This window comes from Oncorhynchus gorbuscha, linkage group LG16, assembly GCF_021184085.1.
Source record: "Oncorhynchus gorbuscha isolate QuinsamMale2020 ecotype Even-year linkage group LG16, OgorEven_v1.0, whole genome shotgun sequence".
NCBI lineage: Eukaryota > Metazoa > Chordata > Actinopteri > Salmoniformes > Salmonidae > Oncorhynchus > Oncorhynchus gorbuscha.
In genome coordinates, this window is record NC_060188.1 from 82,600,082 (window position 1) to 82,627,510 (window position 27,429).

General features: G+C 44.6%; 1 protein-coding gene across 1 annotated transcript in view; it reads left to right on the forward strand.

The window, feature by feature from the left end:
- The first annotated feature begins 17,720 nt into the window (after positions 1–17,720).
- The window catches only part of LOC124000323 (BCL2/adenovirus E1B 19 kDa protein-interacting protein 3-like), a 38,216-nt gene continuing 28,507 nt past the window's right edge, over positions 17,721–27,429 (forward strand). Inside the window, exons 1-2 of the mRNA XM_046306602.1 lie at positions 17,721–18,020; positions 23,258–23,402. Of these exons, the coding sequence (XP_046162558.1) occupies positions 17,978–18,020; positions 23,258–23,402 (188 nt within the window). The 5' untranslated portion in view covers positions 17,721–17,977. The remainder of the gene's footprint in view (positions 18,021–23,257; positions 23,403–27,429) is intronic.

The window sequence follows — 27,429 nt, forward strand, 5'->3', positions numbered from 1 at the left end:
TCTCTTTATGTCTCCCTCACTCTGTCTTTCTCTCGCTCCCTCTCTCCCTTTCTGACCTTTCTGTCCCTCTCACGCAAGTCCTGTATCCTTGTCAGCGGAGAGAGACCGAGAGAGAGCGAGAGAGAAAGAGAATGAGAGGGAGGGATAGAGAGGGAGGGGGGAAGGAGGGAGAGAGAGAGAGGGCGGAGTGAGAGATGGGGGAGAGTAGGAGATAGGAGAAGGTGGGGCTTGTGTCTCTGTCTAATTAAAAAACAGAGTATGTACAGCTGCAGAGAGAGGGAGCGAGAAAGAGGGAGAAAGAGGGAGAAAGAGAGATATAATTGAATTGAAATTGAATTGAATTGATTGAGAGAGAGAGAGAGAGAGAGAGAGAGAGAGAGAGAGAGAGAGAGAGAGAGAGAGAGAGAGAGAGAGAAACCCTGGAATGTGAGGTGGGAAAAGGAAGGAGGTATGACACGACACCAAGGTTGGCTGTATAGGGCTGGAAGAAGGGCAGAGAGGGGAAGCAGAGAAGAAAAGAGAGATGATAAGAGATATGAAGAGAGGTTGAATTCTGCATATGTATTTTACTCATAATATGAACAGAAGCAGCACAACCAGAGAATCATGATGAGGGGAACAATGGAATGCATATGAGTAAAGCATACACCGTATTCAATGTCCAATTCTAGAATCCTATTCATAGCCACACACAGTTGAAATAGAAGGTTAAACTGCTGTTCTGTATGGATACAGTATATCTACCGTATAAAGATATTCCAAATCACCTTGATGTTGATTTAAAAAAAACGTATAAGCAGTTTTATCCAAGTGATGATTCATAGATTCATTTGGCCTTGGCTGCAATTTATGCTGAGGTCTCTGTGTGTGTGTGTGTGTGTGTGTGTGTGTGTGTGTGTGTGTGTGTGTGTGTGTGTGTGTGTGTGTGTGTGTGTGTGTGTGTGTGTGTGTGTGTGTGTGTGTGTGTGTGTGTGTGTGTGTGTGTGTGTGTGTGTGTGTGTGTGTGTGTGTGTGTGTGTGTGTGTGTGTGTGTGTGTGTGTGTGTGTGTGTGTGTGTGGCTGCACTGCCACACATATTTTCCCATTCCCTGCATGTGTGTGTGTTTATGTGTAAATTAAGCAGTGTGCTGTGATGTCACGCCACAGTAGATAAATCTAATATGTTGTTTTATTCTGTCACGCTCAGGGTGTTGCTCTTTCTCTCTGTTTTACATGTAATAGAGTATGCTATTTTCTGATCGCAGTCTGTTGACGAGAACCAATTGATTCAAGCAATTTTCTTCTTGTATTGTTACGACTGTATCATTATTCCTACAGTACTTGTCATCCACCTAGTGTTGTTGAGCTTGCTGGGTGAGGGGATGCAGAGATAAGGTAAATGCCTGGGGGGTGGAGGGTAGACAGATCTCATCCCATTTGATTCTCTCTCTCTCTCTATCCAGCATGGACAATGAATAACATGATAGGATATGATGAATAAGGAAGCTTCAAAGTGTCATTGGTAGAGATGGCGAGAGGATGACAGCCACTTAAACTTAATTAACATGAAGCTCCTGGAACTCATCCTCGGTGGATTTGGGCCAGTTATTATGCAAAAACAAGCCGTGACTGCAGTCACGTCCCTCAACTCATCAAATACATCTAAAAGTGTGAACAGAGTGCTTATACGTGCAATAGGCCTTGGTTGTTTAGTAACACAGAACCATGGCGTGGTGTCGATCCACGATCCCTCTCTGAGCCAATAGGTGTCCGTCCTCTAGGGGCGAGGCCGGGAACTGTAATTATTATTTATCACACTAATCCAAGCGGGCTCGGCGGGGCAGCCAATCAGATCCTGTTTTCACAGGGTCCATGGGAGCCAACGAAAGAATACAACTAGTTTTATTGGCATTCATTAATCAAGCCAGCCATGTCTGGCCGGCTACAAGAGCTAATTTTATGCAGAAGCCTTTAGTGCCGACTCAGATCAAGTCATCAATCATCTCCTAATGCAGTCTTGTAGAATTGGGGACATGAGGATGATCTAACCGTAGCCATTACCTGAAAAGGTTTTATTTTTTCGCTATCTGCAAACGTAAAACATGATGGATGAGTACCACGGATGGTCATTTGCTAGTCTCTTAAGAGCGTGTCATCCCAGAATGCACATATTCTTCTACGAGACAGAGACGGAATATTGTCATAGAGATCTTAAGCTCCTTTGATGAATGGCTAACTTCTGGGTTTCTGTGTCAGGGCAGAATGGGAGGGCAGATGAGATGAGGAACAAAGTGAATCAATGGAAGGGAGGAGAAAATGGGTAAAGGAATAGATTGTGAAAGCCAATATCATAGACCTAGTCTTGGCACCAGAGTTTTAGGGGCCTGAGGTTTTGGCCAGAGACTGAGAGAAAAACACCATTATGGGATATGGACTTATCCCTTATCCCAGATGTTAGCTCTATAGGGCATTCTTTGAATATGAAAACTTCTGCACTTCTCTGTTTGAACCAATTCAAATTGCATTAGGTTGCTCATCAACTTTGGAATACTAATGCAGTAGTAAAAGTGTCTGAATATTAGTGCAGTTTAACATAGGCCCGGTTAGGTGTGAAAGCTGGACAAAGCTCTAGTGTAGTGCAGGCCTTGCAGTGATATGGTACATAGTCATCATTGAGAGCTGTAACAGCCAGGTGGCAGTGTTGTCTGTGAGAAGGACAACCAATAGTATGACCAACACAAAGCAATATCAACAACAACTGAAGTGGTGTATAATAGCCACATAATCCATATTTAATAACCTTCTTACTGCAGGCCCATTGATTAGAGATGATAACAATTGATGAATACTTGTTGTAATGATAGGCTTCCCTGGGCAGTTGTTTTTCAGAATGCCCTAGAGAAAAAAGCTGATCACAGATTCGTTCAATCCAAAGCCTCTATGTGAAGAATACGATCACTAGTTATGTTTCCATTAACTTGTCTTGTGATTTTTTGCAAATAAATAAAGACAATTGCCTGCTAAGGTGCATTTCCAGTTAACTATCTTGCGTCGATAAAAACAGCTGGACATAACAATGTCACGCCCACAAAAAAAAACTACAGAGTTGAATAAAAATGAGGTGGTTGAAGGGTTTCCATTACCCATGTAGGCAAAATACACATTCATAAATTGTTGACAGCCTGTGTGCCCTCCCACCTATTTTAGAGAAGGGAAACAGGCCAATAAACAGTGGGGGAAGCTTGCGCGATTCCAACCGGAGGGGCAGATCCCAGCTGGTTAGCCATACTGTCAGGACCCAGTTATGAACCCAGGTCTCGGGAGTGAGAAACAGTCACTTAACCAACTGAGCCACGAATAGTTGGCAGAACCCAGAAGATGAGGCAGACACAGCAGTACTTGAGACGGTGTATTTAATGAAGTAAAAAGTGAAGTTCTTCAGGAAAACATGTAACTCCACAACCTCAAAAGGAATTCCACAAGAACAAAGGTAATCCTCCAAGACAAAAAGGTAAATCCACAAGGTGGAAGGTATAGCACAAAAAACCTCAAAAGATACTCAAAAACAAACAAACAAGAACAAAAAACAGAATTACACAAGAGAGTCCACCGGGATCAACAAGAGTTCACACTGTACTAGGGCTGGGTGCTTAAATACAAACACAGAGCACAGAACTGAGGAAAACAAAGGGTTTAAATACAATCAGGGGAAACGAGACAGAGGTGCAAATAATAATGGAGATCAAGGGAAAACAAAAGGTCAAAAGGCACAATGGGGGCATCTAGTGACCAAAAACCGGAACAACCCTGGCCAAATCCTGACAGAATCCCCCCCTAGGAACGGCTCCTGACGTTCCTACCAGCTCTCTCAGGGTGGAGGGCCCTGAACTGACGAATGAGGTCAGGGTCCAGTATGTCTTTGGCAGGAACCCAGGAGCGCTCCGTAGCCTTCCCAGACCGTAGCCTTCCCAGTCCACCAGATACTGCCAGGACCGCTGCACCCGGCGGGAATCCAGTATCCGATGGACGGTATAAGCCGGCTGGCCTCCAATGACACGAGGCGGAGGGGGAGGTCTGTCTGCCGGAACAAGGGGAGAAAAAACAACAGGTTTTAATAAGGAAATGTGAAATGTGGGATTAATCTTAAGGGATCTGGGTAAGAGTAGGCGATAAGAAATGTGGGTCCTTCTGTAGCTCACTTGGTAGAGCATGGCGCTTGTAATGCCAGGGTAGTGGGTTCGATCCCCAGGACCACCCATACGTAGAATGTATGCACACATGACTGTAAGTCGCTTTGGATAAAAGCGTCTGCTAAATGGCATATATATTATTATTATTATATTATTATTATTATATATTATATTATTATATTATTAACTCTCCTGGCAACCTTAAAGGGACCAATGTATTTTTGGGACAGCTTGCGAGACTCCACCCGTAGTGGTAAGTCTCTTGTGGAGAGCCAGACTCTCTGGCCGGGGCACAGGGTAGGCCCGGGACGGCGACGTCTGTTGGCTTGTTGTTGGTACCTCTGTGAGGAACGCATAAGATTAAGACGGGTCTTCCTCCACATAAGCCGACAGCGTCTGACGAACTTCAAGGCTGAAGGCACTCTGACTTCTGCCTCCTGGTCCGGGAACAATGGAGGGGCATAGCCAAACTGACACTCGTGCGGGGACATACCAGTGGAGGAGGAGCGCAAGGTGTTGTGCGCGTATTCAGCCCAAACAATGAAGGACGACCATGTGGACGGGTTGTTACGAGTCATACATCGGAGGGTGGTTTCCAGTTCTTGATTCATCCTCTCTGTTTAGCCGTTGTACTCCGGATGGTACCCTGAAGATAGACTGACAGAAGCACCCATGATTTGGCAGAAGGCCTTCCAAAACCTAGAGGCGAATTGGGGACCTCTGTCAGAAACCATATCTTGAGGAATGCCGAAGACTCGGAACACATGATTAATTACCAACTCAGCCGTTTCCTTGGCAGAAGGTAACTTAGTCAGAGGGACGAACCTGGCCGCCTTTGAAAACCTGTCGATTATGACTAGGATAGTAGTATTGCCATGGGATGGAGGAAGGCCAGTAATAAAGTCCAACGAGATATGGGACCAGGGTCTGTGGGGAACAGGTAAAGGGTGAAGGAGTCCTTGCGGGCGGAGGTGAGAAGATTTGCCCTGGCAGCACACGGGGCAGGATTTGACGAAAGTGGCAAAGTCTTCTCTTATGGTAGGCCACCAGAACTTACGCTGGATGAACTCCAAGGTGCGACCTACGCCCGGGTGACAGGTGAGGCGAGAGGAGTGCCCCCACAGAAGGACCTGAGTCCTCACTGCCTTGGGGACAAACAACCGATTGGCAGGACCTCCTTTCGGGTCCGGTTCAATAGCTTGAGCTCGTCTCACGGTATCCTCAACTTGCCACGAGATCGGAGCCACGATCTTAGCAGCAGGAAGGACAGGCATGTCCGTGTCATCTCGAATGGCAGGAGCGTAGACTCGGGACAGGGCATCCGGTTTGAGATTCTTCGACCCGGGCCGATAGGTGAGGATAAACTGGAATCGATTGAAGAAAAGAGACCATCTAGCTTGTCTAGAGTTCAACCGCTTCGCCTGCTGGATATACTCCATATTTTTGTGGTCCGTAAGCACTTGAAACGGATGAGAAGCCCCCTTCGAGCCAGTGTCTCCATTCCTTCAATGCCATCTTAACTGCTAGGAGTTTACGATCCCCCACATCGTAGTTCCTCTCAGCCGGGGTAAGCCGGTGTGAGAAGAAAGCGCACGGATGAAGCTTCTTGTCTTCACCCCTCTGAGACAGGACAGCTCCAACACCAACTGAGCCATGAATAGTTGGCAGAACCCAGAAGATGAGGCAGACACAGCAGTACTTGAGACGGTGTATTTAATGAAGTAAAAAGTGAAGTTCTTCAGGAAAACATGTAACTCCACAACCTCAAAAGGAATTCCACAAGAACAAAGGTAATCCTCCAAGACAAAAAGGTAAATCCACAAGGTGGAAGGTATAGCACAAAAAACCCTGAAAAGATACTCAAAAACAAACAAACAAGGACAAAAAACAGAATTCCACAAGAGAGTCCACCGGGATTAACAAGAGTTCACAGAGTACTAGGGCTGGGTGCTAACATACAAACACAGAGCACAGAACTGAGGAAAACAAAGGGTTTAAATACAATCAGGGGAAACGAGGCACAAATAATAATGGGGATCAAGGAAAACAAAAGGTCAAAAGGCACAATGGGGGCATCTAGTGATCAAAAACCGGAACAACCCTGGCCAAATCCTGACACATACCTTCTGCACAAGACAATACCGGGGAGCCGGAGTCCAATAGCCATCTGCTTGCCGCTGATACCTGGAGGTGGTCTTGAGAATTGGTAACTGGGTTCTCCTCCAGGTACGAAGACAGCGGCGGACAAACATTTGGGCAGAAGGTACGCCAACGTCTTCCTCTTGCTCGAGGAAGAGAGGGGGCTGATACCCCAGGGAACATTCAAAGGGCGATAGGCCCATGGCAGAGCAGGGAAGGGTGTTGCGGTTGGCGGAGACCAGGCAGCGCAGAGTTGTCTCAAGGTCCTAGTTGGAGGACAGGCTGGCCGACAACCCAATGAGGGTGCAGAACGCCTTCCAGAACCGAGACGAGAACTGAGTGCCTAGGTCAGAGACCATGTCCATGGGCAGTCCATGGATCCGGAACACGTGCTGCATCATGAGCTAGGCCGTCTTCTTGGCCGAGGGTAGTATGGGGAGAGGAATGAAGTGGGCGGCCTTGGAAAACCGGTCGACCACCGTCAGAATGGCAGTGTTGCCCTCAGACGGGGAGAGATTCGCGACAAAATCCATAGGCTAAGGACCCTGGGACTAAACACCTCCAACTGCAACTGGATCCTGGACTTCCTGACGGGCCTCCCCCAGATGGTAAGGGTAGGTAACAACACATCCGCCACGCGGATCCTCAACACAGGGGCCCCTCGGGGTGTGTTCTCTGTCCCCTCCTGTACTCTCTGTTCACTCATGACTGCACGGCCAGGCACGAGTCCAACACCATCCTTACGTTTACCGATGACACAACAGTGGTAGGCCGACAACGACGAGACATCTACAGGGAGGAGGTCAGAGACCTGGCTGTGTGGTGCCAGGACAACAACCTCTCCCTCAATGTGATCAAGACAAAGGAGATGATTGTGGACTACAGGAAAAAGGGGGCCGAGCACGCTCTCATTCTAAGGGCTCCATGGGGCTGCAGTGGAGCACATTGAGAGCTTCAAGTTCCTTGGTCTCCACATCACCAACAAACTAACATGGTTCAAGCACACCAAGACAGTCATGAAGAGGGCACAAAAAAACCTATTCCCCTTCAGGAGACTGAAAAGATTTGGCATGGGTCCTCAGATCCTCAAAAGGTTCTAGAGTTCTATAGCTGCACCATTGAGAACATCCTGGTTGCATGGCAACTGTCAGAGGAAGCCCCTAAAAACTGTCAAAGACTCCAGCCACCCAAGTCATAGACTGTTCTCTCTGCTGCCAAATGGCAAGCGGTACCGGACCGCCAAGTCTAGGTCCATGAGGCTTCTAAACAGCTTCTAACCCCAAGCCATAAGACTCCTGATCACCTAATCAAATGGCTACTCGGACTATTTGCATTGCCCCCCCCACCCCTCTTTTACACTGCTGCTACTCTCTGTTGTTATCATCTATGCATAGTCACTTTCATAACTCTACCTACATGTACATATTATCTCAAATAACCGGTGCCCCCTCACAATGACTCTGTACCGGTACCCCCATGTATATAGTCTCACTATTGTTATTTTACTGCTGCTCTTTAATTACTTATTACTTTTATTCCTTATTCTTATCCATATATTTTTTAACTGCATTGTTGGTTAGTGGCTCGTAAGTTAGCATTTCATAGTAATGTCTACACCTGTTGTATTTGCATGTGACTAATGCAATTTAATTTGATGTGATTTGCCTGGAGTTGAGGCGTTTGGCGTTTTGTGGTTGGTCCATACAATGAATGGATGTTCCGCCCCTTTCAGCCAGTACCTCCATTCCTCCAACGCCATCTTCACTGCGAGAAGCACACGATTTCCCACATCGTAGTTTCTCTCCGTATTGTTGAGATGATGGAAGAAGAAGGCGCAGGGATGTAATTTCAGGTCCAGTGCAGAACGCTGGGACAGAACCACCCCCACTCCTACATCCGACACATCGGCCTCCACCACAAACTCATGGGAAGGGTCAAGATGAACCAGGATGGGAGAAGTGGTGAAGCGGTGATTGAGGTCCCTGAACGCACGGTCAGCAGCAGGGGACCACGTGAATGGAGCCTGGGGGGAAGTGAGTGCTGACAGGGGGGAAGCAAGGGTGCTGTAACCCTGGACGGAGCGGCGATAGAAGTTGGCGAACCCCAGGAAACGTTGCAGCTGCACCCTGGAAGAAGGCTGGGGCCAATCCACCACTGTTCTCAACTTCTTGTGATCCATCTGGACACTACCAGTGGAGATGATGTACCCCAGAAAGGGGATGGTGGAGCGATGGAACTCACACTTCTCTGCCTTAACAAACAGCTGGTTCTCTAGGAGGCTTTGAAGAACCTGTCGGACGAGGAGCACATGTTCTTGGGGGGAGCTGGAGAAGATGAGGATGTCATCAATGTAGACGAAGACGATCCAGTTCAACATGTCGCGGAGAACATAATTTACCAGAGCCTGGAACACAGCAGGGGCATTGGTGAGGCCAAACGGCATGACCAAATACTCGTAGTGGCTGCTGGCCGTATTGAAGGTGATCTTCCACTCATCCCCCTCCCGTATCCACACCAGGTGGTAGGCGTTCCATAGATCCAGCTTGGAAAACACGGTGGTCCCCTGGAGTGGCTCGAAGGCAGAGGAGATGAGTGGTAGCGGGTCTTCACCGTTATGTCATTGGACTCTAGGTAGTCGATGCACGGGCACAGGGTCTTGTCCTTCTTCTCAACAAAGAAGAACCTTGCGCCAGCGGAAGTGGACGAAAGATGTACAAATCCTGCAGCTAGGAAATCCCCGATGTAGGTGTCCATAGCCTTGGTCTCCAGTCCCGACAACAAGTACAGTCGGAGCGGTGCTAGGGACACGGTCAATCCCGCAGTCATAAGGTCGGTGCAACGAAAGCAAAGTGGCTCAATTCCTTGTTGAACTGCCCCCAGTCCTGGTACTCTGCGGGAATGGCAGCGAGGTCCGGGGCACCTTCCAAGCCCCCAGGAAGACGTCCCGGGGCAGGTTGCACTGACTTCAGTCACTGGGCATGGCAGAATGGACTCCTGCCCATGATGGCACCAGTAGACTAGTTGATGAGGGGATTGTGTCACTGGAGCCAGGAGAATCCCCATACCATGGGAATCTAAGGAGACTTGATGAGCAGGAATTGAATAGTCTCGCTGTGATTCCCTGACACTCGTAGGTTGATGGGAGTGGTAATATGAGTGACCCAGTCTATAGAGCTCCCGTCCAGCACTCTAACATCCATAGAAGAGGAGAGGGGCTGTGGGAATGTTCAGCTCGGAAGCCAGGGTAGTGTCCAAAAAACTTGGCCCAAGAATCAATGAGGACCCGGAGAGATTTAGACTGACCTCCCCACAGCAGAATGGCATGAACAGGGGTGCGAGTAAGGGAGGCGGGAAAGTTCTCCATATAGCCCACCAGAGTACTTGTTCTTACCAGTGAGCCTGATCTTTTTAAAGGACAAGAGGACACAAAATGACCACAAAATGACCAAAAACTGCTGGTAGAATTGAACAAGACCAACTGGTCACAGATAAATTCACAGGGGATAATGGGGAGGGTGGGTGGCACTTGGAGGGGGGTGGAGACAATCACAAAGACAGGTGAAACAGATCAGGGTGTGACAATTTTGTTTATTTTGAGTCCTGGCCTTCTTCTATTTCTGATGTCCGTCCAGTTTGATTTCTATTTGCCGTATATTTTTAACTGTGTTATTTCACAAACGTTCTGAACCTATATACATTACATTATATTTTACTGTTGTTATTAGTCCCACCCTTCATCAGCCCCTCCCATCTATCTCTTACCACCATCCATATTGGATTTCTATTTTTTACCTTTATTTAACTAGGTAAGTCAGTTAAGAAAGTTTATACTTAAAAAAATGTTATCAATTAGTATATTTGAATTTAACCACAACATTTGTTATATTATTTGTTCTGTGTTTTCTGGTGGATTAAACTGAAATTGCAACCAACTTTCTATGGCTTGTTTTAAAAAATAACAATATTTTGGAGATTATTTTGTTTTCAAATAAACGAAAGTGAGCAGTTGTAATCTGAACAAAGGGAAAAAGGCCATTCTTGAACATGGGGTGAGACATTCTAACTAATTTGCTAGAGAACCCATTCGGATTTAAGTATAACTTTGCATGACTGACGCCTTTAGTGAGAAGTCTGTTTTAATATTGAATAATTTCTGCCCTCCAAATTCATATTCATTATATAAATAAGCCTGTTTAATTTTGTCTGGCTCATATAATTTAAATAAACAGGTCGCTAGGTGGTAGGCAAAACCATAAGCAAATAATTCAATAATGATATGACTAAATAGTTCATCAGTGTGATTTTCCCAAAAATAGACAGGTATTTTCCTGTGTGAGATCATTTCTTTCTTTCGGGACATGTATACCGATTATGTCCACATAGAAGGGGAAGCACAGGGACAAGACCCCAAAATAGTTCATCAGATTTTCCATTGTATTGGTGAACTACACGGTAATGTAAAAGTTGTATTTTTTAGTGATCCAATACGTAATATCAGAATTTGGTTTTAATCCAGAGAGGTTAGAGAAAGCATATAGATATATATATAGATATAGATATCGATTCTCATTGTGGATTTAAAAGAAAACATGAATCATCAGCGTACAATGGCACCTTAGTTTTTAAGCCCTGGATTTCTAGTCCCTTAATATTATTGTTGGATCTGATTTTAACAGCTAACATTTCAATGACAATAATAAATAGATATTCCGATAGTGGACAACCTTGTTTTACTCCTCTTGAGAGTTTAAAACGACTTCCGCCGAGGTTGGCTCTCCTGCCCGTTCAGGCGGTGCTCGGCGGTCATTGTCACCGTCCTACTAGCCACTACCGATCCCTTTTCGTGTATCTGTTGGTTTTGTCTGATTAGTTTCACCTGTGTGTTGTTTAGTTTATTAGTGTCTGTATATATAGTAGGTTGTCCCGCCCTTGTTTTGTGCGGGATTTTTTATTTGTTGGTGTTCTTATGTTCTTATTCTCCGGTTCGTATTTTATCCTGTGTTGGATTGATCACCCTGTGTGTATTGGGTTGACCGTGTTTCTTGTTCACCGGAGAATAAACTTTCATATCGCTATCTGCTCTCTGCACCTGATTCCACCCACCTTGATTAGACGTGACAGAATCCCGCATCACACATGGAATCAGCAGGAGCAGCAGCGTCTCCTCTCCCATTGATGGAGGAGAGGGTCCTCCATCATACCAGCGTGATTCACCGGATTGATTCTGCTATGGACCAAATGATATAGAGAATAGATCGATGGGAGAGGAGTGGCCTCCCCACCTCATCTCTAGCAACCCCTTCTCTAGCACCTCCTGTTTCTGCGACCACATCTGGCTCCGGGGCTCTTCAGCTGATACTCCCACGGCAGTATGATGGATCGGCAGCTGGGTGCCAGGGTTTCCTCCTTCAACTGGAACTATACCTAGCTACCGTGCGTCCTGCTCCCTCTGGAGAGGAGAGTGTGTGCGCCCTAGTCTCCTGCTTGACTGGGCAAGCCCTCGAGTGGGCCAACGCAGTGTGGAATGGTCCGGACTCGGCTAAGGATAATTACCCAGAGTTCACCCGCCGATTCCGAGCTGTATTTGACCATCCACCCGAGGGTCGGGCGGCGGGTGAACGGCTGTTCCACCTGCGTCAGGAGACGAGGAGTGTACGGCATTTTGCTTTAGAGTTTAGGACTTTGGTAGCAGGAGCAGGATGTAACGACAGGGCCTTGATTGATCATTTTAGATGTAGTCGCAGGGAGGACGTCCGCAGGGAGCTGGCATGTCGGGACACCACATTCACACTGGATGGACTTATCGATCTGGCTATCCGTCTCGACAACCTGCTGGCTGCTCACGGGCGTTCGGATCAGGTCCTGTCGTTTCCTATCACCAGCCCCCCTGTCCCTATCCCTATGGAATTAGGAGGTACGGCTTCAAGGGGGACCGGAGGAGGAGTGTCCTCCTGCACCAGTTGTGGTCCCAGAGGGCACACGTCCGACCGGTGCTGGAGAAACTCGAGGACAGGAGTCGGGAGGACAGGCGGAACACTGCTCGATCACCCCAGGTGAGTAAGCACCAAACTCATTCAGAGCTTCCTGTCGGTCATGTGTTTGTATTGATTTCTTTCCCTGGGTTTTCCCCCTCTCTACAGCATAAGGCACTAGTCGATTCAGGCGCAGCTGGGAATTTTATGGATCGTGGGCTTGCGTTAAGGCTAGGGATTCCCCTGGTGTCGTTAGATCGACCTGCAGACTGCTGAGGCTTTGTTTACCCATGTCTTCCGGCACTATGGGGTGCCTGAGGACATCGTCTCTGATCGGGGTCCCCAATTCACGTCCAGAGTGTGGAGGGCGTTTATGGAGAGACTGGGGGTCTCGATTAGCTTAACCTCAGGTTTTCACCCCGAGAGTAATGGGCAGGTGGAGCACGTAAACCAGGATGTGGGCAGGTTTCTGCGGTGCTATTGTCGGGACCGGCCTGGTGAGTGGGCAAGGTATGTTCCATGGGCCGAACTAGCCCAGAACTCCTTACGCCACTCCTCTACTAACTTGTCTCCTTTTGAGTGTATGTTAGGTTACCAGCCGGTCCTGGCTCCATGGCATCAGAGTCAGGCCGAGGCTCCTGCGGTGGAGGAATGGGTACAGCGCTCCAAGGACACCTGGAAAGCCGTTCAGGACTCATTACGGTTAGCGGGAGAACGACAGAAGAGGAGCGCTGACCAGCACCGCAGTGAGACCCCCGTGCCTGCACCGGGGGACAGGGTCTGGCTCTCGACCCGAAACCTGTCCCTCCGCCTGCCCTTTCGGAAGCTGGGTATTACCGTATTAACTCCTCGTTTCATGTGTCTCTCCTCAGGCCGGTGGTGGCTGGTCCCCTGCAAGAAGGTGAGGTGCCTGAGGTCCCTCCGCCCCCTCTGGACATCGAGGGGTCCCCAGAAACTTTCTGCGAAAATTAATCCATGCTTTTGTCACAGTTCGCAAGTCATTCTGGATTCGAGATCCTGCAAAAAATGTGATCATATTACTCCAGGGGCCAAGGGCTGAGTACTAACCTCGTGGTACTGTATCTCTCTGATTTGGGGCTCTCTCATGCCGTCCCTGCAGGGGGTGCAGTCACCTGAGTGGGTTGATTCACTGTTGTGGTCATCCTGTCTGGGTCTGGCCCAGGAGTGGGAAGGTGCGGAAAGGATCCCGAACCCCTTGCTGGTTGTGCCGTTCCCCTCTTTCCACTGGGAGATCTTTGTGGACTATACTCAGCCTTGTCTCAGGATGGTAAGTTGGTGGTTGAAGATATCCCTCTAGTGAAGATATCCCTCTAGTGGGGGCTGTGCTTTGGCAAAGTGGGTGGGGTTATATCCTTCCTGTTTGGCCCTGTCCGGGGGTGTCCTCGGATGGGGCCACAGTGTCTCCTAACCCCTCCTGTCTCAGCCTCCAGTATTTATGCTGCAGTAGTTTGTGTCGGGGGGCTAGGGTCAGTTTGTTATATCTGGAGTACTTCCCCTGTCCTATTCGGTGTCCTGTGTGAATCTAAGTGTGCGTTCTCTAATTCTCTCCTTCTTTCTTTCTCTCTCTCGGAGGACCTGAGCCCTATGACAATGCCCCAGGACTACCTGACATGATGACTCCTTGCTGTCCCCAGTCCACCTGGCCATACTGCTGCTCCAGTTTCAACTGACCTGAGCCCTAGGACCATGCCCCAGGACTACCTGACATGATGACTCCTTGCTGTCCCCAGTCCACTTGACTGTGCTGCTGCTCCAGTTTCAACTGTTCTGCCTTATTATTATTGGACCATGCTGGTCATTTATGAACATTTGAACATCTTGGCCATGTTCTGTTATAATCTCCACCCGGCACAACCAGAAGAGGACTGGCCACCCCACATAGCCTGGTTCCTCTCTAGGTTTCTTCCTAAGTTTTGGCCTTTCTAGGGAGTTTTTCCTAGCCACCGTGCTTCTTCACCTGCATTGCTTGCTGTTTGGGGTTTTAGGCTGGGTTTCTGTACAGCACTTTGAGATATCAGCTGATTTACGAAGGGCTATATAAATACAATTTGATTTGATTTGATTTGATTAATAATATCCGACAATACCTTTTAAATTCTATGCGCTAAGCATTTAGCTAGAATTTTTGCATCGCAACACTGAAGTGTAAGAGGCCACCAGTTTTTTAAATGGACAGTATCTTTATATTTACCACTTGGATCCTGTTTCAGTAACAATGAAATCAGAACTTCTTGTTGAGTGTCCAATAATCTACCATTTATATAGGAGTGATTAAAACATGCTAATAATGGTCCCCTGAGTATATAAAAAAAAACGTTTGGTATACCTCCACAAGTATGACAATCCTGGAGTTTTCCCAAACTTAAAGGCTTTAATTGCATCAAGAAGTTCCTCCTCTGTAATTTGGCCTTCACACAAGTCTTTCTGTACAGATATTAATTTGACATTATTAATAGGAAAGAAATCCATACAATTAGCTTCGGTTAGTGGAGATGGAGGAGACTGAAATGAAAACATATGCTTACATGCTGACCAGACCGGACACGTCGCGTGTGCGAGCGTTAATACATTTACACATACATGTTATTCAATCATTGCACCCACACTGCTCAGGCAAGACAGTGAGCGTCTGTGTGGCCAGGTGCTAAAATAGAACTTGGTTCTATTTGTGACGCTCAACGTGCTGCATGTCCTGCCTCTCAAAGCTCCTCATTGGTTTTTAGGAGCATATACCCACGTGGGTGATTGAAAGATGACCTGAAGTCTACACTCCAGCTGGTTGTAGTAATGCACCATAATGTTGGTTGCCAACCGCAATATAAAGTCCAAAGCAGAAAAAGAAGCCTGAAGGAAGGAGGAGAGATGACGAGAAACTAATTCGGTTTACTGTTTTATCTGTTGATTATATAACAACCCAGTGTTTATATCCCAGGACAAATTAGCTAGCAACAGCTAGCTACAATGCCATAAATGTTTAAAGCCTTTCGACCTGTCCCCAAATTAGTATAATTGGTTCAGAGTTTGTTTTGATATTTCAACCTGCTCGTCCTGGTTGTGTCTTGTGTAGGCGTACAAAATCTACATGCGCTCCAGCGGTTTAGTTTGGTCAGCAAGTAAAAGTACTTTACTTCCTCTTCCACAATATCGTGTGGTGAATCATGGATTGAATCATGATTGTAGTTCCAGTAATGATTGTAGTTCCAGTAAATTATTTTTGTAGCATTCCTATGTGTAGACTAAAAAAATTATTTGGTGCATATTCCATTCAGTTCTCTTTATTTTTTACAATATATTACACTGGATCTTTGTTGAATAAGTTCCTCCATTTCTTTTTGTTTTTCCTTTAACTTACTCTGAGCCTCTATGGTACAGTTTCTATTGCTCTCTGTCTAGTCCTTAGTCTTTCCATTTCCTTCGTTAAAATGGAATCGTTTGACCTAAATTGCTTTTGTATTATAGATGAGTGAATTTCATTGTCTCTAAAGGCACATTTAAAAGTGTCTCATATAATAAGGGGATCTGCTGTATCTATGTTATATCGGAAAAAGTTAATTATAAATGATTCTGTCCTAGTTACAATCAAGTAGGCTTTGATTACATTTTCAATATCTTCGCCCACGTGGAAATTCTGTAAGAGTAATATATATGCCAATTATGTGACCATATTCTTTCCCCTTACAACAATTTTTTAAAACTTTTGGTGCCAGAGAGAATGACATAAGAAAGATTTCAAGATGACTAGCTTGATTGAGCCTCCGCCATGTACAGTGGGGAGAACAATTATTTGATACACTGCCACTTTTGCAGGTTTTCCTACTTACAAAGCATGTAGAGGTCTGTAATTTTTATCATAGGTACACTGCAACTGTGAAAGACAGAATCTAAAACAAAAATCCAGAAAATCACATTGTATGATTCTTAAGTAATTAATTTGCATTTTATTGCATGACATAAGTATTTGATACATCAGAAAAGCAGAACTTAATATTTGGTACAGAAACCTTTGTTTGCAATTACAGAGATCATACGTTTCCTGTAGTTCTTAACCAGGTTTGCACACACTGCAGCAGGGATTTTGGCCCGCACCTCCATACAGACCTTCTCCAGATCCTTCAGGTTTCAGGGATGAAGCTGGGCAATATGGACTTTCAGCTCCCTCCAAAGATTTTCTATTGGGTTCAGGTCTGGAGACTGGCAAGGCCACTCCAGGACCTTGAGATGCTTCTTACGGAGCCACTCCTTAGTTGCCCTGGCTGTGTGTTTCGGGTCATTGTCATGCTGAAAGACCCAGCCACGACCCATCTTCAATGCTCTTACTGAGGGAAGGAGGTTGTTGGCCAAGATCTCGCAATACATGGCCCCATCAATCCTCTCCTCAATATGGTGCAGTCGTCCTGTCCCCTTTGCAGAAAAGCATCCCCAAAGAATGATGTTTCCACCTCCTTCTTCTTCCTCCAAACACGGCGAGTAGAGTTTAGACCAAAATGCTATTTTTTTGTCTCATCAGACCACTTGACCTTCTCCCATTCCTCCTGAACAATATTAATTTAGAGCCGTGTGTGTGTGTGTGTGTGTTTGAAGAGGAAGCATGGAAGCAAAAACATGGAATCAGAAGAGCTACTGTGCATCATGATGGCCCGCCCTTGTGCGCCATGGTATCTCTATGGACACAACAACATGCATTTACTTCACAGGCACTGAACGAGCCTGAGTCTACATGCGGAGTGCTGATGTCACTAGTTGCTGGGCTTCTTTTCAAAGGAATTAAAAGTCACTGTCCACCAACCACCATAAGCTGGGACAACTCACAAGTCCTCTATTTGATTCAGACGAAAAATTGTTCATGTGGGGTAGCTCATAGATTGTATACTGAACAGAAATATAAATGCAACAATTTTAACAATTTTACATGTGTTTAAATTTTTGTTCACTATATATACACTCTATGTGTATATAGGATACACTGTACATATTATTACATGGGTGAATTTGTTTGTTTTTTAAACATTCCCTGGATGTGCATTTAAAACTATTAGTTAAAATATATATATTTTTTTTTTTACCTTTATTTAACCAGGCAAGTCAGTTAAGAATACATTCTTATTTTCAATGACGGCCTGGGAACAGTGGGTTAACTGCTTGTTCAGGGGCAGAAAGACAGATTTGTACCTTGTCAGCTCGGGGGTTTGAACTCACAACCTTCCAGTTACTAGTCCAACGCTCTAACCACTAGGCTACCCTGCTACCCAATACACATTGTCTGAATGGAGTTGAAGTGAGTTAAATCAATTATCTCTTAATCTAATACACTGTACAAGTGTTGTCAGCTACTTAAATTGCTGTATGGCTCTTTGCTGTTGAGCTTCCCCACTGGGCACAGACGTCATTTCAACATCTATTCCACGTTGGTTCTTTGAAATTATGTGGAAACAACGTTGATTCAACCAGTGTGTGCCCAGTGGGTCAAGTCTGTTTTGTTTACCTCAATCTTCTCTGCACGTGAGTAGGGAGGGAGTGCTGGCGGATTAGCGTGCTCTGATCATCACAGTCTACGTGCTACCATAACAACAGTGAATGAAGAAAGGCAGTTTAGAATACAGTTTTCTCCTCATTGCTCGTGTTTGTCAGTGTGAGAATCTCTCTCTCTGAATTTAAATCATCCTTCGGCCACTAACCATGTCTCTGTCAGGTTCGCAGACTCCAGAGGACGGCTTGTACGGTAAGGGTTTGGGGGACTGTGCTGGCCGGGGTGGTTACTTTGTGTCAATGTATAAAAACTGATTTATTGTTTTTGGGTCAATGCAAAGTCGGGTCAATGATGATTGATTTGTGTGTTACTATCAAATGTTTCTAAAAGCCTTGTGACTGCCCTAGGATGACTCTTTCTCTGTGTTTACCATAGGGATTAACTATGTCCAAGTGTTCTTCTAGGTTACATTCTTTATAAATAATTCCAAATGGCGTCCATCAGGAAAATAACACTATTGATGTATAAATTATTATGTTCATCCTCATGCCTATAACGCTTATTTATTAGTAACAATCAATTAATGATGCATGAACATTGACCTCTTTCATTAGAAGAAGGTTGTTTGCTACATTTGCCTTAATTCACACACAACACTTAAATAATCATTAACCATGACAGAATGCATGGATAGCGTGGACTAAAAGGGCAGGTTAGGGGAGAAACGTTACCACACCCATTTGGAGTTGTTGCAACGGACATGTCATTGTGTAAACGGATTTCATGACTCACCTTTTTCTATCTCCCTAAACCAATTAAACCCGGGAGATTCCCCTGAGGCTTATAGCTCACTGTACAGTTTGCTTATAGCCTCTACAGTTCATGGGAGATGTTGTCCAGCTGTCAATGTATACACAACTCATACACAGATGGGAATAGTACACTGGACATGGTTGAACCGTAAACACATTTATTAAGCCGTAATATCTAGGACTTTAACGCAAAGCTTTGGAACGAGCACAACAACACATTTGTGCTTTGTTTTTCAAGAACTAGGCCTATATTAACAGACATTACATAAACCTGATTGGCACTAATCCTATGGATGGATACTGGACGATTGACAGGCATTGTGTATTGCTGCAGTGCAACATGGTCAAGGCCGCAGAGAGAGAAAGAGAGAGAGAAACAGCAGGCTGTCAGCCAGTGATTATGTCATAACTCTCTCTCTCTGGGAGGAAAACTAGGGCAACAGCACAGTTTCCCCTCTGTGCTCTCTTCTCCACCCCCCCCCCCTATTCATAATGTCATCTCCACTGTTGCTGTTTACATGGTCTTTCACTTACTTAAAGAAAATAAAACAGGGGAAGAGAGAAACAGAGGGGATGAGTGTTGATGATGTTTGCATACATGCATTCCTGAGAGAGAGATCATGAGATAGGAGAGAGGAGAGGGTGGATCATCTCATACAGAAATAAGATCTTATGTAAGCAGGCGGCACTCTGCCAGGGCACTCTGTCAGTGCTTGGCCCTGTTTGTTTGTGTGTGTTAGTGTGTGTTGTGTTCGTCCGTGTGCATGTGTTGCATGTGCTTATCATGGAACACTCAAATAATGCAACGGACTAGTTTCAGAGGGAGCAGTGATGAGATTATCATGTTAAAGACCAGAGACCAGTAGGTTTAAAGATAAGTGCTAAATGTATTTTAAGGAATATAGTTGTAGTTGTTATCTTAATAAAATATATACAATTCACCATTTGATTCACACAATAAACCATGTTCACAATAGGCCTAGTTAAATTTCCATATCTCGGGTAAATAGTCTATTAGTATTTCAATAACTTGGGTAAATAGTCTATGGGTATTTCAATACCTCAGGTGCACCCATCTAATATCAATCATCACCAGTATATCATCAGATCAATTCAATATAGAACTTCGCTAGCACAGACTGGAATATGTTCCGGGATTCATCCAATAACATAAAGGAGTTTACCACATCACCGGCTTCTTCAATTAGTGCTACGACGAAGTCTAACCCACAGTGACCATACAAACATATCCCAACCAGAAGCCATGGATTACAGGAAACATCCACACTGAGCTAAAGGCTAGAGCTGCCGCTAATCCGGCCTCTTATAACAAATCCCGCTACGACCTCCGACGAGCCATCAAACTTGCAAACGTCAATGCAGGACTAATATCGAATCCTACTACTCCGGCCCTGACACAAGTCTAGAACCAACAGCACCCAGAACAGCTTATACCCCAAAGCCATAAACTGCTAAATAGTTAGTTAAATCATTCACCAATAGCTACCTGGAATATCTGCATTGACCCTTTTTGCAACACCTCTTTTGACTGATCACATACTATTTCTCTAGTATTTATCTTTCTCTCTCTGCATTGTTGGGAAGTAAGTAAGCATTTCACTGTTAGTCCGCACCTGTTGTTTTAGGAAGCACATTTGATTTGATTTGAATTGCTGGAAGTCTCCAGGAACTACTAGCTGGCTTCTCTCAAAAGCAGGGAAATAGACCTTCTAACTATTCAATAGCTGGGTGGTTGGTCATTTATAGTTTTACAAAGCTATACATAGTAATCAATACAGGTGTATGCCACCTGGCAAAGATTGTAAAAGAGGTGCATGAAAAGCTATTTATTATGAGTGAATTGTTTCGTATTGTTTTCTAGGTATTACTACTGCACTGCTGGAGCTAGAAACACAAGCATTTCACAGCACCTGTGATAACGTCAGCAAATATGTGTATAATAAACTTTGATTTGACTAGGCCATAACATGCTTAAACTTTACTCCCCAACGGGCTCGGGAGAGGCGAAGGTCAAGAAAGGCGTCCTCCGAAACATGATCCGCTATGACACGCTGCTTCTTAACACACTGCTCACTTAACCCGGAAGTCAGCCATACCAATGTGTCAGAGGAAACACTGTTCAACTGACGACTGAAGTCAGTTTGCAAGTGCCGAGCCCGCCACAAGGAGTCTCTAGAGCACGATGAGCCAATGACAGCCCCCCGGCCAAACCCTCCCCTGACTCGTGCGCCTCCCTATGGTGCCAGCTGTGACACAGCCTGGGATCAGCTCATCGAAGTAGTGCTTTAGAACGCTACGCATTTTGGGAGTCCAAGCTTATCTGTCAAAAATACATTCAGAATGTTTAGGCATGTTAGCTGGCTAACTCATTGATCCTGCTTTGTAGTATACCCCTCTGCATTACGTGTCATAACCTTAAGACAGCCGTCTACTGTAATGATAAAACAGACAATTAAACAGTCTCTTTAGATCAAATCAAAGGTTATTGATCGAGTACACATTTTGCAGCTGTTATCGAAATGCTTATGTTAGTATACCTAACAAAAGAAAACAACACAAGCAAATCCAAAAAATGTAAATAAAAAAATGAAGAAATATAATACCCGCAAAACACCAGTCTCAACGTAAACAGTGAAGAGGTGACTCTAGGATACTGGCCTTCTAGGCAGAGTTCCTCTGTCCAGTGTCTGTGTTCTTCTGCCCATCTTAATCTATTATTTTTATTGGCCAGTCTGAGATATGGATTTTTCATTGCAACTCTGCCTAGAAGACCAGCATCCCAGAGTCGCCGCTTCACTGTTGACGTTGAGACTGGTGTTTTGCAGGTACTATTTAATGAAGCTGCAAATTGAGGACTGGTGAGGTGTCTGTTTCTCAAACTAGACACTCTAATGTACTTATCCTTTCGCTCAGTTGTGCACTGGGGCCTGGCACTCCTCTTTCTATTCTGGTTAGAGCCTGATCGTGCTGTTCTGTGAAGGGAGTAGTACACAGACCAGAGGACATTTCTCCAAAAAGTACAATCTTTGTCCCCATGTGCAGTTGCAAACCGTAGTCTTGCTTTTTTATGGCGGTTTTGGAGCAGAGGCTTCTTCCTTGCTGAGCGGCCTTTCAGGTTATGTTGATATAGGACTTGTTTTACTGTGGATATAGATATTTTTGTACCTGTTTCCTCCAGCAGCTTTACAGTCCATCTTTGCATCTTTACAAGGTCCCTTGCTGTTGTTCTGGGATTGATTTGCACTTTTCGCACCAAAGTACTTAATCTCTAGGAGACAGAACATGTCTCCTTCCTGAGCGGTATGACAACTGCATGGTCCCATGGTGTTTATACTTGCATACTATTGTTTGTATAGATGAGTGTGGTACCTTCAGGCATTTGGAAATTTCTCCCAAGGATGAACCAGATTTGTGGAGGTCTACAATACTTTTTGGAGGTCTTGGTTGATTTCTTTAGATTTTCCCATGATGTCAAGCAAAGAGGCACTGAGTTTGAAGGTAGGCCTTGAAATACATCCACAGATACACCTCCAATTGACTCAAATGATGTCAATTAGCCTATCAGAAGATTCTAAAGCCATGACATCATTTTCTGGAATTTTTCAAGCTGTTTAAAGGCACAGTCAGCTTAGTGTATGTAAACTTCTGACCCACTGGAATTGTTATATAGTGAATTATAAGTGAAATAATCTGTATGTAAACAATTGTTGTAAAAATGACTTGTGTCATGCACAAAGTAAATGTCCTAACCGTCTTGCCAAAACTATAGCTTGTTAACAAGAAATCTGTGGAGTGGTTGAAAAACAAGTTTTAATGACTCTAACCTAAGTGTATGTAAACTTCAACTGTATATAGGGCAGCAGTCTCAAAGGTGCATGGTAGAGGACATGGATGGTAGCCGGCTCGTAACAGTGACTAAGTTCAGGTCAGGGTATTGGGAGCAGGCTGGCTAGTGGTGACTATTTAACAATCTCATGGCATCTCATTTTTAGGTCTCTTGGCCCAGCTTTGATGCACCTGTACGGTCTCTGCCTTCTAGATAGTAGCGAGGTGAATAAGCCATGGCTCAGGTGGCTGAGGTCCTTCATAGTCTTCTGGGCCATTCTGTGACATTCTGTGCTGTAAATGTCCTGGAGGGTAAATAGACTTATTTGTCTATTTTTTGTGTGCTCATGCTGTATCCCTCACTTGCATGACTGCTGGCTGATATGTGGTCTGCCACACCCTCCTGATTTAGCATTCAGTCTTCCAGAATGGGGCTTTAGTAAAGTTATTCCGGGAGATTGAATAAGATTAACTGAAAAGTAAACTATGGAATGTTCCAGAATTAGCTCAGCCCTCAGTTTGCAACATTGCTGACAGGGTGCATGTCTCTCTCTCTCTCTCTCTCTCTCTCTCTCTCTCTCTCTCTCTCTCTCTCTCTCTCTCTCTCTCTCTCTCTCTCTCTCTCTCTCTCTCTCTCTCTCTCTCTCTCTCTCTCTCTCTCTCTCTCTCTCTCTCTCTCTCTCTCTCACACACACACACACACACACACACACACACACACACACACACACACACACACACACACACACACACACACACACACACACACACACACACACACACACACACACACACACACACACACACACACACACACACACACACACACAGAGTCTTGGGTGGAGCTGGAGGAGCTGCTATCAGCGGTGAGCAGCAGGGAGAGTCTGACAGGACACGAACAGGACACAGCCTCCTGGGCCCTGCAGGGGGAGCTACAGAGGATCCTGCAAGAGGCACAGCTCGAGAGTAAAGACAGGTTAGTAGCTGAGAGAGGAATAATAACAGGTTAGTAGCTGAGAGAGGAATAATAACAGGTTAGTAGCTGAGAGAGGAATAATAACAGGTTAGTAGCTGAGAGGAGTAATGACAGGATAGTAGCTGAGAGAGGAATAATAACAGGTTAGTAGCTGAGAGGAGTAATGACAGGTTAGTAGCTGAGAGAGGAATAATAACAGGTTAGTAGCGCTGAGAGGAGTAATGACAGGTTAGTAGCTGAGAGAGGAATAATAACAGGTTAGTAGCTGAGAGAGGAATAATAACAGGTTAGTAGCTGAGAGAGGAATAATAACAGGTTAGTAGCTGAGAGAGGAGTAATGACAGGTTAATAGCTGAGAGGAGTAATGACAGGTTAGTAGCTGAGAGAGGAATAACAACAGGTTAGTAGCTGAGTGGAGTAATGACAGGTTAGTAGCTGAGAGAGGAATAATAACAGGTTAGTAGCTGAGAGAGGAATAATAACAGGTTAGTAGCTGAGAGGAGTAATGACAGGTTAGTAGCTGAGAGGAGTAATGACAGGTTAGTAGCTGAGAGAGGAATAATAACAGGTTAGTAGCCGAGAGGAGTAATGACAGGTTAGTAGCTGAGAGGAGAAATAACAGGTTAGTAGCTGAGAGGAGTAATGACAGGTTAGTAGCTGAGAGAGGAATAATAACAGGTTAGTAGCTGAGAGAAGAGTAATGACAGGTTAGTAGCTGAGAGAGGAATAATAACAGGTTAGTAGCTGAGAGGAGTAATGACAGGTTAGTAGCTGAGAGGAGTAATGACAGGTTAGTAGCGGAGAGAGGAATAATAACAGGTTAGTAGCTGAGAGGAATAATAACAGGTTAGTAGCTGAGAGAGGAATAATAACAGGTTAGTAGCGGAGAGAGGAATAATAAAAGGTTAGTAGCTGAGAGGAGTAATGACACGTTAGTAGCTGAGAGGAATAATAACAGGTTAGTAGCTGAGAGGAGTAATGACAGGTTAGTAGCTTAGAGGAGTAATGACAGGTTAGTAGCTGAGAGAGGAATAATAACAGGTTAGTAGCTGAGAGAGGAATAATAACAGGTTAGTAGCTGAGAGAGGAATAATAACAGGTTAGTAGTTGAGAGAGGAGTAATGACAGGTTAGTAGCTGAGAGGAGTAATGACAGGTTAGTAGCTGAGAGGAGTAATGACAGGTTAGTAGCTGAGAGAGGAATAATAACAGGTTAGTAGCTGAGAGAGGAATAATAACAGGTTAGTAGCTGAGAGAGGAATAATAACAGGTTAGTAGCTGAGAGGAGTAATGACAGGATAGTAGCTGAGAGAGGAATAATAACAGGTTAGTAGCTGAGAGGAGTAATGACAGGTTAGTAGATGAGAGAGGAATAATAACAGGTTAGTAGCGCTGAGAGGAGTAATGACAGGTTAGTAGCTGAGAGAGGAATAATAACAGGTTAGTAGCTGAGAGAGGAATAATAACAGGTTAGTAGCTGAGAGAGGAATAATAACAGGTTAGTAGCTGAGAGAGGAATAATAACAGGTTAGTAGCTGAGAGAGGAGTAATAACAGGTTAGTAGCTGAGAGAGGAGTAATAACAGGTTAGTAGCTGAGAGAGGAATAATAACAGGTTAGTAGCTGAGAGAGGAGTAATGACAGGTTAGTAGCTGAGAGGAGTAATGACAGGTTAGTAGCTGAGAGAGGAATAACAACAGGTTAGTAGCTGAGTGGAGTAATGACAGGTTAGTAGCTGAGAGAGGAATAATAACAGGTTAGTAGCTGAGAGAGGAATAATAACAGGTTAGTAGCTGAGAGAGGAGTAATGACAGGTTAATAGCTGAGAGGAGTAATGACAGGTTAGTAGCTGAGAGAGGAATAACAACAGGTTAGTAGCTGAGTGGAGTAATGACAGGTTAGTAGCTGAGAGAGGAATAATAACAGGTTAGTAGCTGAGAGAGGAATAATAACAGGTTAGTAGCTGGGAGGAGTAATGACAGGTTAGTAGCTGAGAGGAGTAATGACAGGTTAGTAGCTGAGAGAGGAATAATAACAGGTTAGTAGCCGAGAGGAGTAATGACAGGTTAGTAGCTGAGAGGAGAAATAACAGGTTAGTAGCTGAGAGGAGTAATGACAGGTTAGTAGCTGAGAGAGGAATAATAACAGGTTAGTAGCTGAGAGAAGAGTAATGACAGGTTAGTAGCTGAGAGAGGAATAATAACAGGTTAGTAGCTGAGAGGAGTAATGACAGGTTAGTAGCTGAGAGGAGTAATGACAGGTTAGTAGCAGAGAGAGGAATAATAACAGGTTAGTAGCTGAGAGGAATAATAACAGGTTAGTAGCTGAGAGAGGAATAATAACAGGTTAGTAGCGGAGAGAGGAATAATAAAAGGTTAGTAGCTGAGAGGAGTAATGACACGTTAGTAGCTGAGAGGAATAATAACAGGTTAGTAGCTGAGAGGAGTAATGACAGGTTAGTAGCTTAGAGGAGTAATGACAGGTTAGTAGCTGAGAGAGGAATAATAACAGGTTAGTAGCTGAGAGAGGAATAATAACAGGTTAGTAGCTGAGAGAGGAATAATAACAGGTTAGTAGTTGAGAGAGGAGTAATGACAGGTTAGTAGCTGAGAGGAGTAATGACAGGTTAGTAGCTGAGAGGAGTAATGACAGGTTAGTAGCTGAGAGAGGAATAATAACAGGTTAGTAGCTGAGAGAGGAATAATAACAGGTTAGTAGCTGAGAGAGGAATAATAACAGGTTAGTAGCTGAGAGGAGTAATGACAGGATAGTAGCTGAGAGAGGAATAATAACAGGTTAGTAGCTGAGAGGAGTAATGACAGGTTAGTAGATGAGAGAGGAATAATAACAGGTTAGTAGCGCTGAGAGGAGTAATGACAGGTTAGTAGCTGAGAGAGGAATAATAACAGGTTAGTAGCTGAGAGAGGAATAATAACAGGTTAGTAGATGAGAGAGGAATAATAACAGGTTAGTAGCGCTGAGAGGAGTAATGACATGTTAGTAGCTGAGAGAGGAATAATAACAGGTTAGTAGCGCTAAGAGGAGTAATGACAGGTTAGTAGCTGAGAGGAATAATAACAGGATAGTAGCTGAGAGAGGAATAATAACAGGTTAGTAGCTGAGAGAGGAATAATAACAGGTTAGTAGCTGAGAGAGGAATAATAACAGGTTAGTAGCTGAGAGAGGAATAATAACAGGTTAGTAGCTGAGAGGAGTAATGACAGGTTAGTAGCTGAGAGGAGTAATGACAGGTTAGTAGCTGAGAGAGGAATAATAACAGGTTAGTAGCTGAGAGAAGAGTAATGACAGGTTAGTAGCTGAGAGAGGAATAATAACAGGTTAGTAGCTGAGAGGAGTAATGACAGGTTAGTAGCTGAGAGGAGTAATGACAGGTTAGTAGCGGAGAGAGGAATAATAACAGGTTAGTAGCTGAGAGGAATAATAACAGGTTAGTAGCTGAGAGAGGAATAATAACAGGTTAGTAGCGGAGAGAGGAATAATAAAAGGTTAGTAGCTGAGAGGAGTAATGACACGTTAGTAGCTGAGAGGAATAATAACAGGTTAGTAGCTGAGAGGAGTAATGACAGGTTAGTAGCTTAGAGGAGTAATGACAGGTTAGTAGCTGAGAGAGGAATAATAACAGGTTAGTAGCTGAGAGAGGAATAATAACAGGTTAGTAGCTGAGAGAGGAGTAATGACAGGTTAGTAGCTGAGAGGAGTAATGACAGGATAGTAGCTGAGAGAGGAATAATAACAGGTTAGTAGCTGAGAGAGGAATAATAACAGGTTAGTAGCTGAGAGAGGAATAATAACAGGTTAGTAGCTGAGAGAGGAATAATAACAGGTTAGTAGCTGAGAGAGGAATAATAACAGGTTAGTAGCTGAGAGGAGTAATGACAGGATAGTAGCTGAGAGAGGAATAATAACAGGTTAGTAGCTGAGAGGAGTAATGACAGGTTAGTAGATGAGAGAGGAATAATAACAGGTTAGTAGATGAGAGAGGAATAATAACAGGTTAGTAGCTGAGAG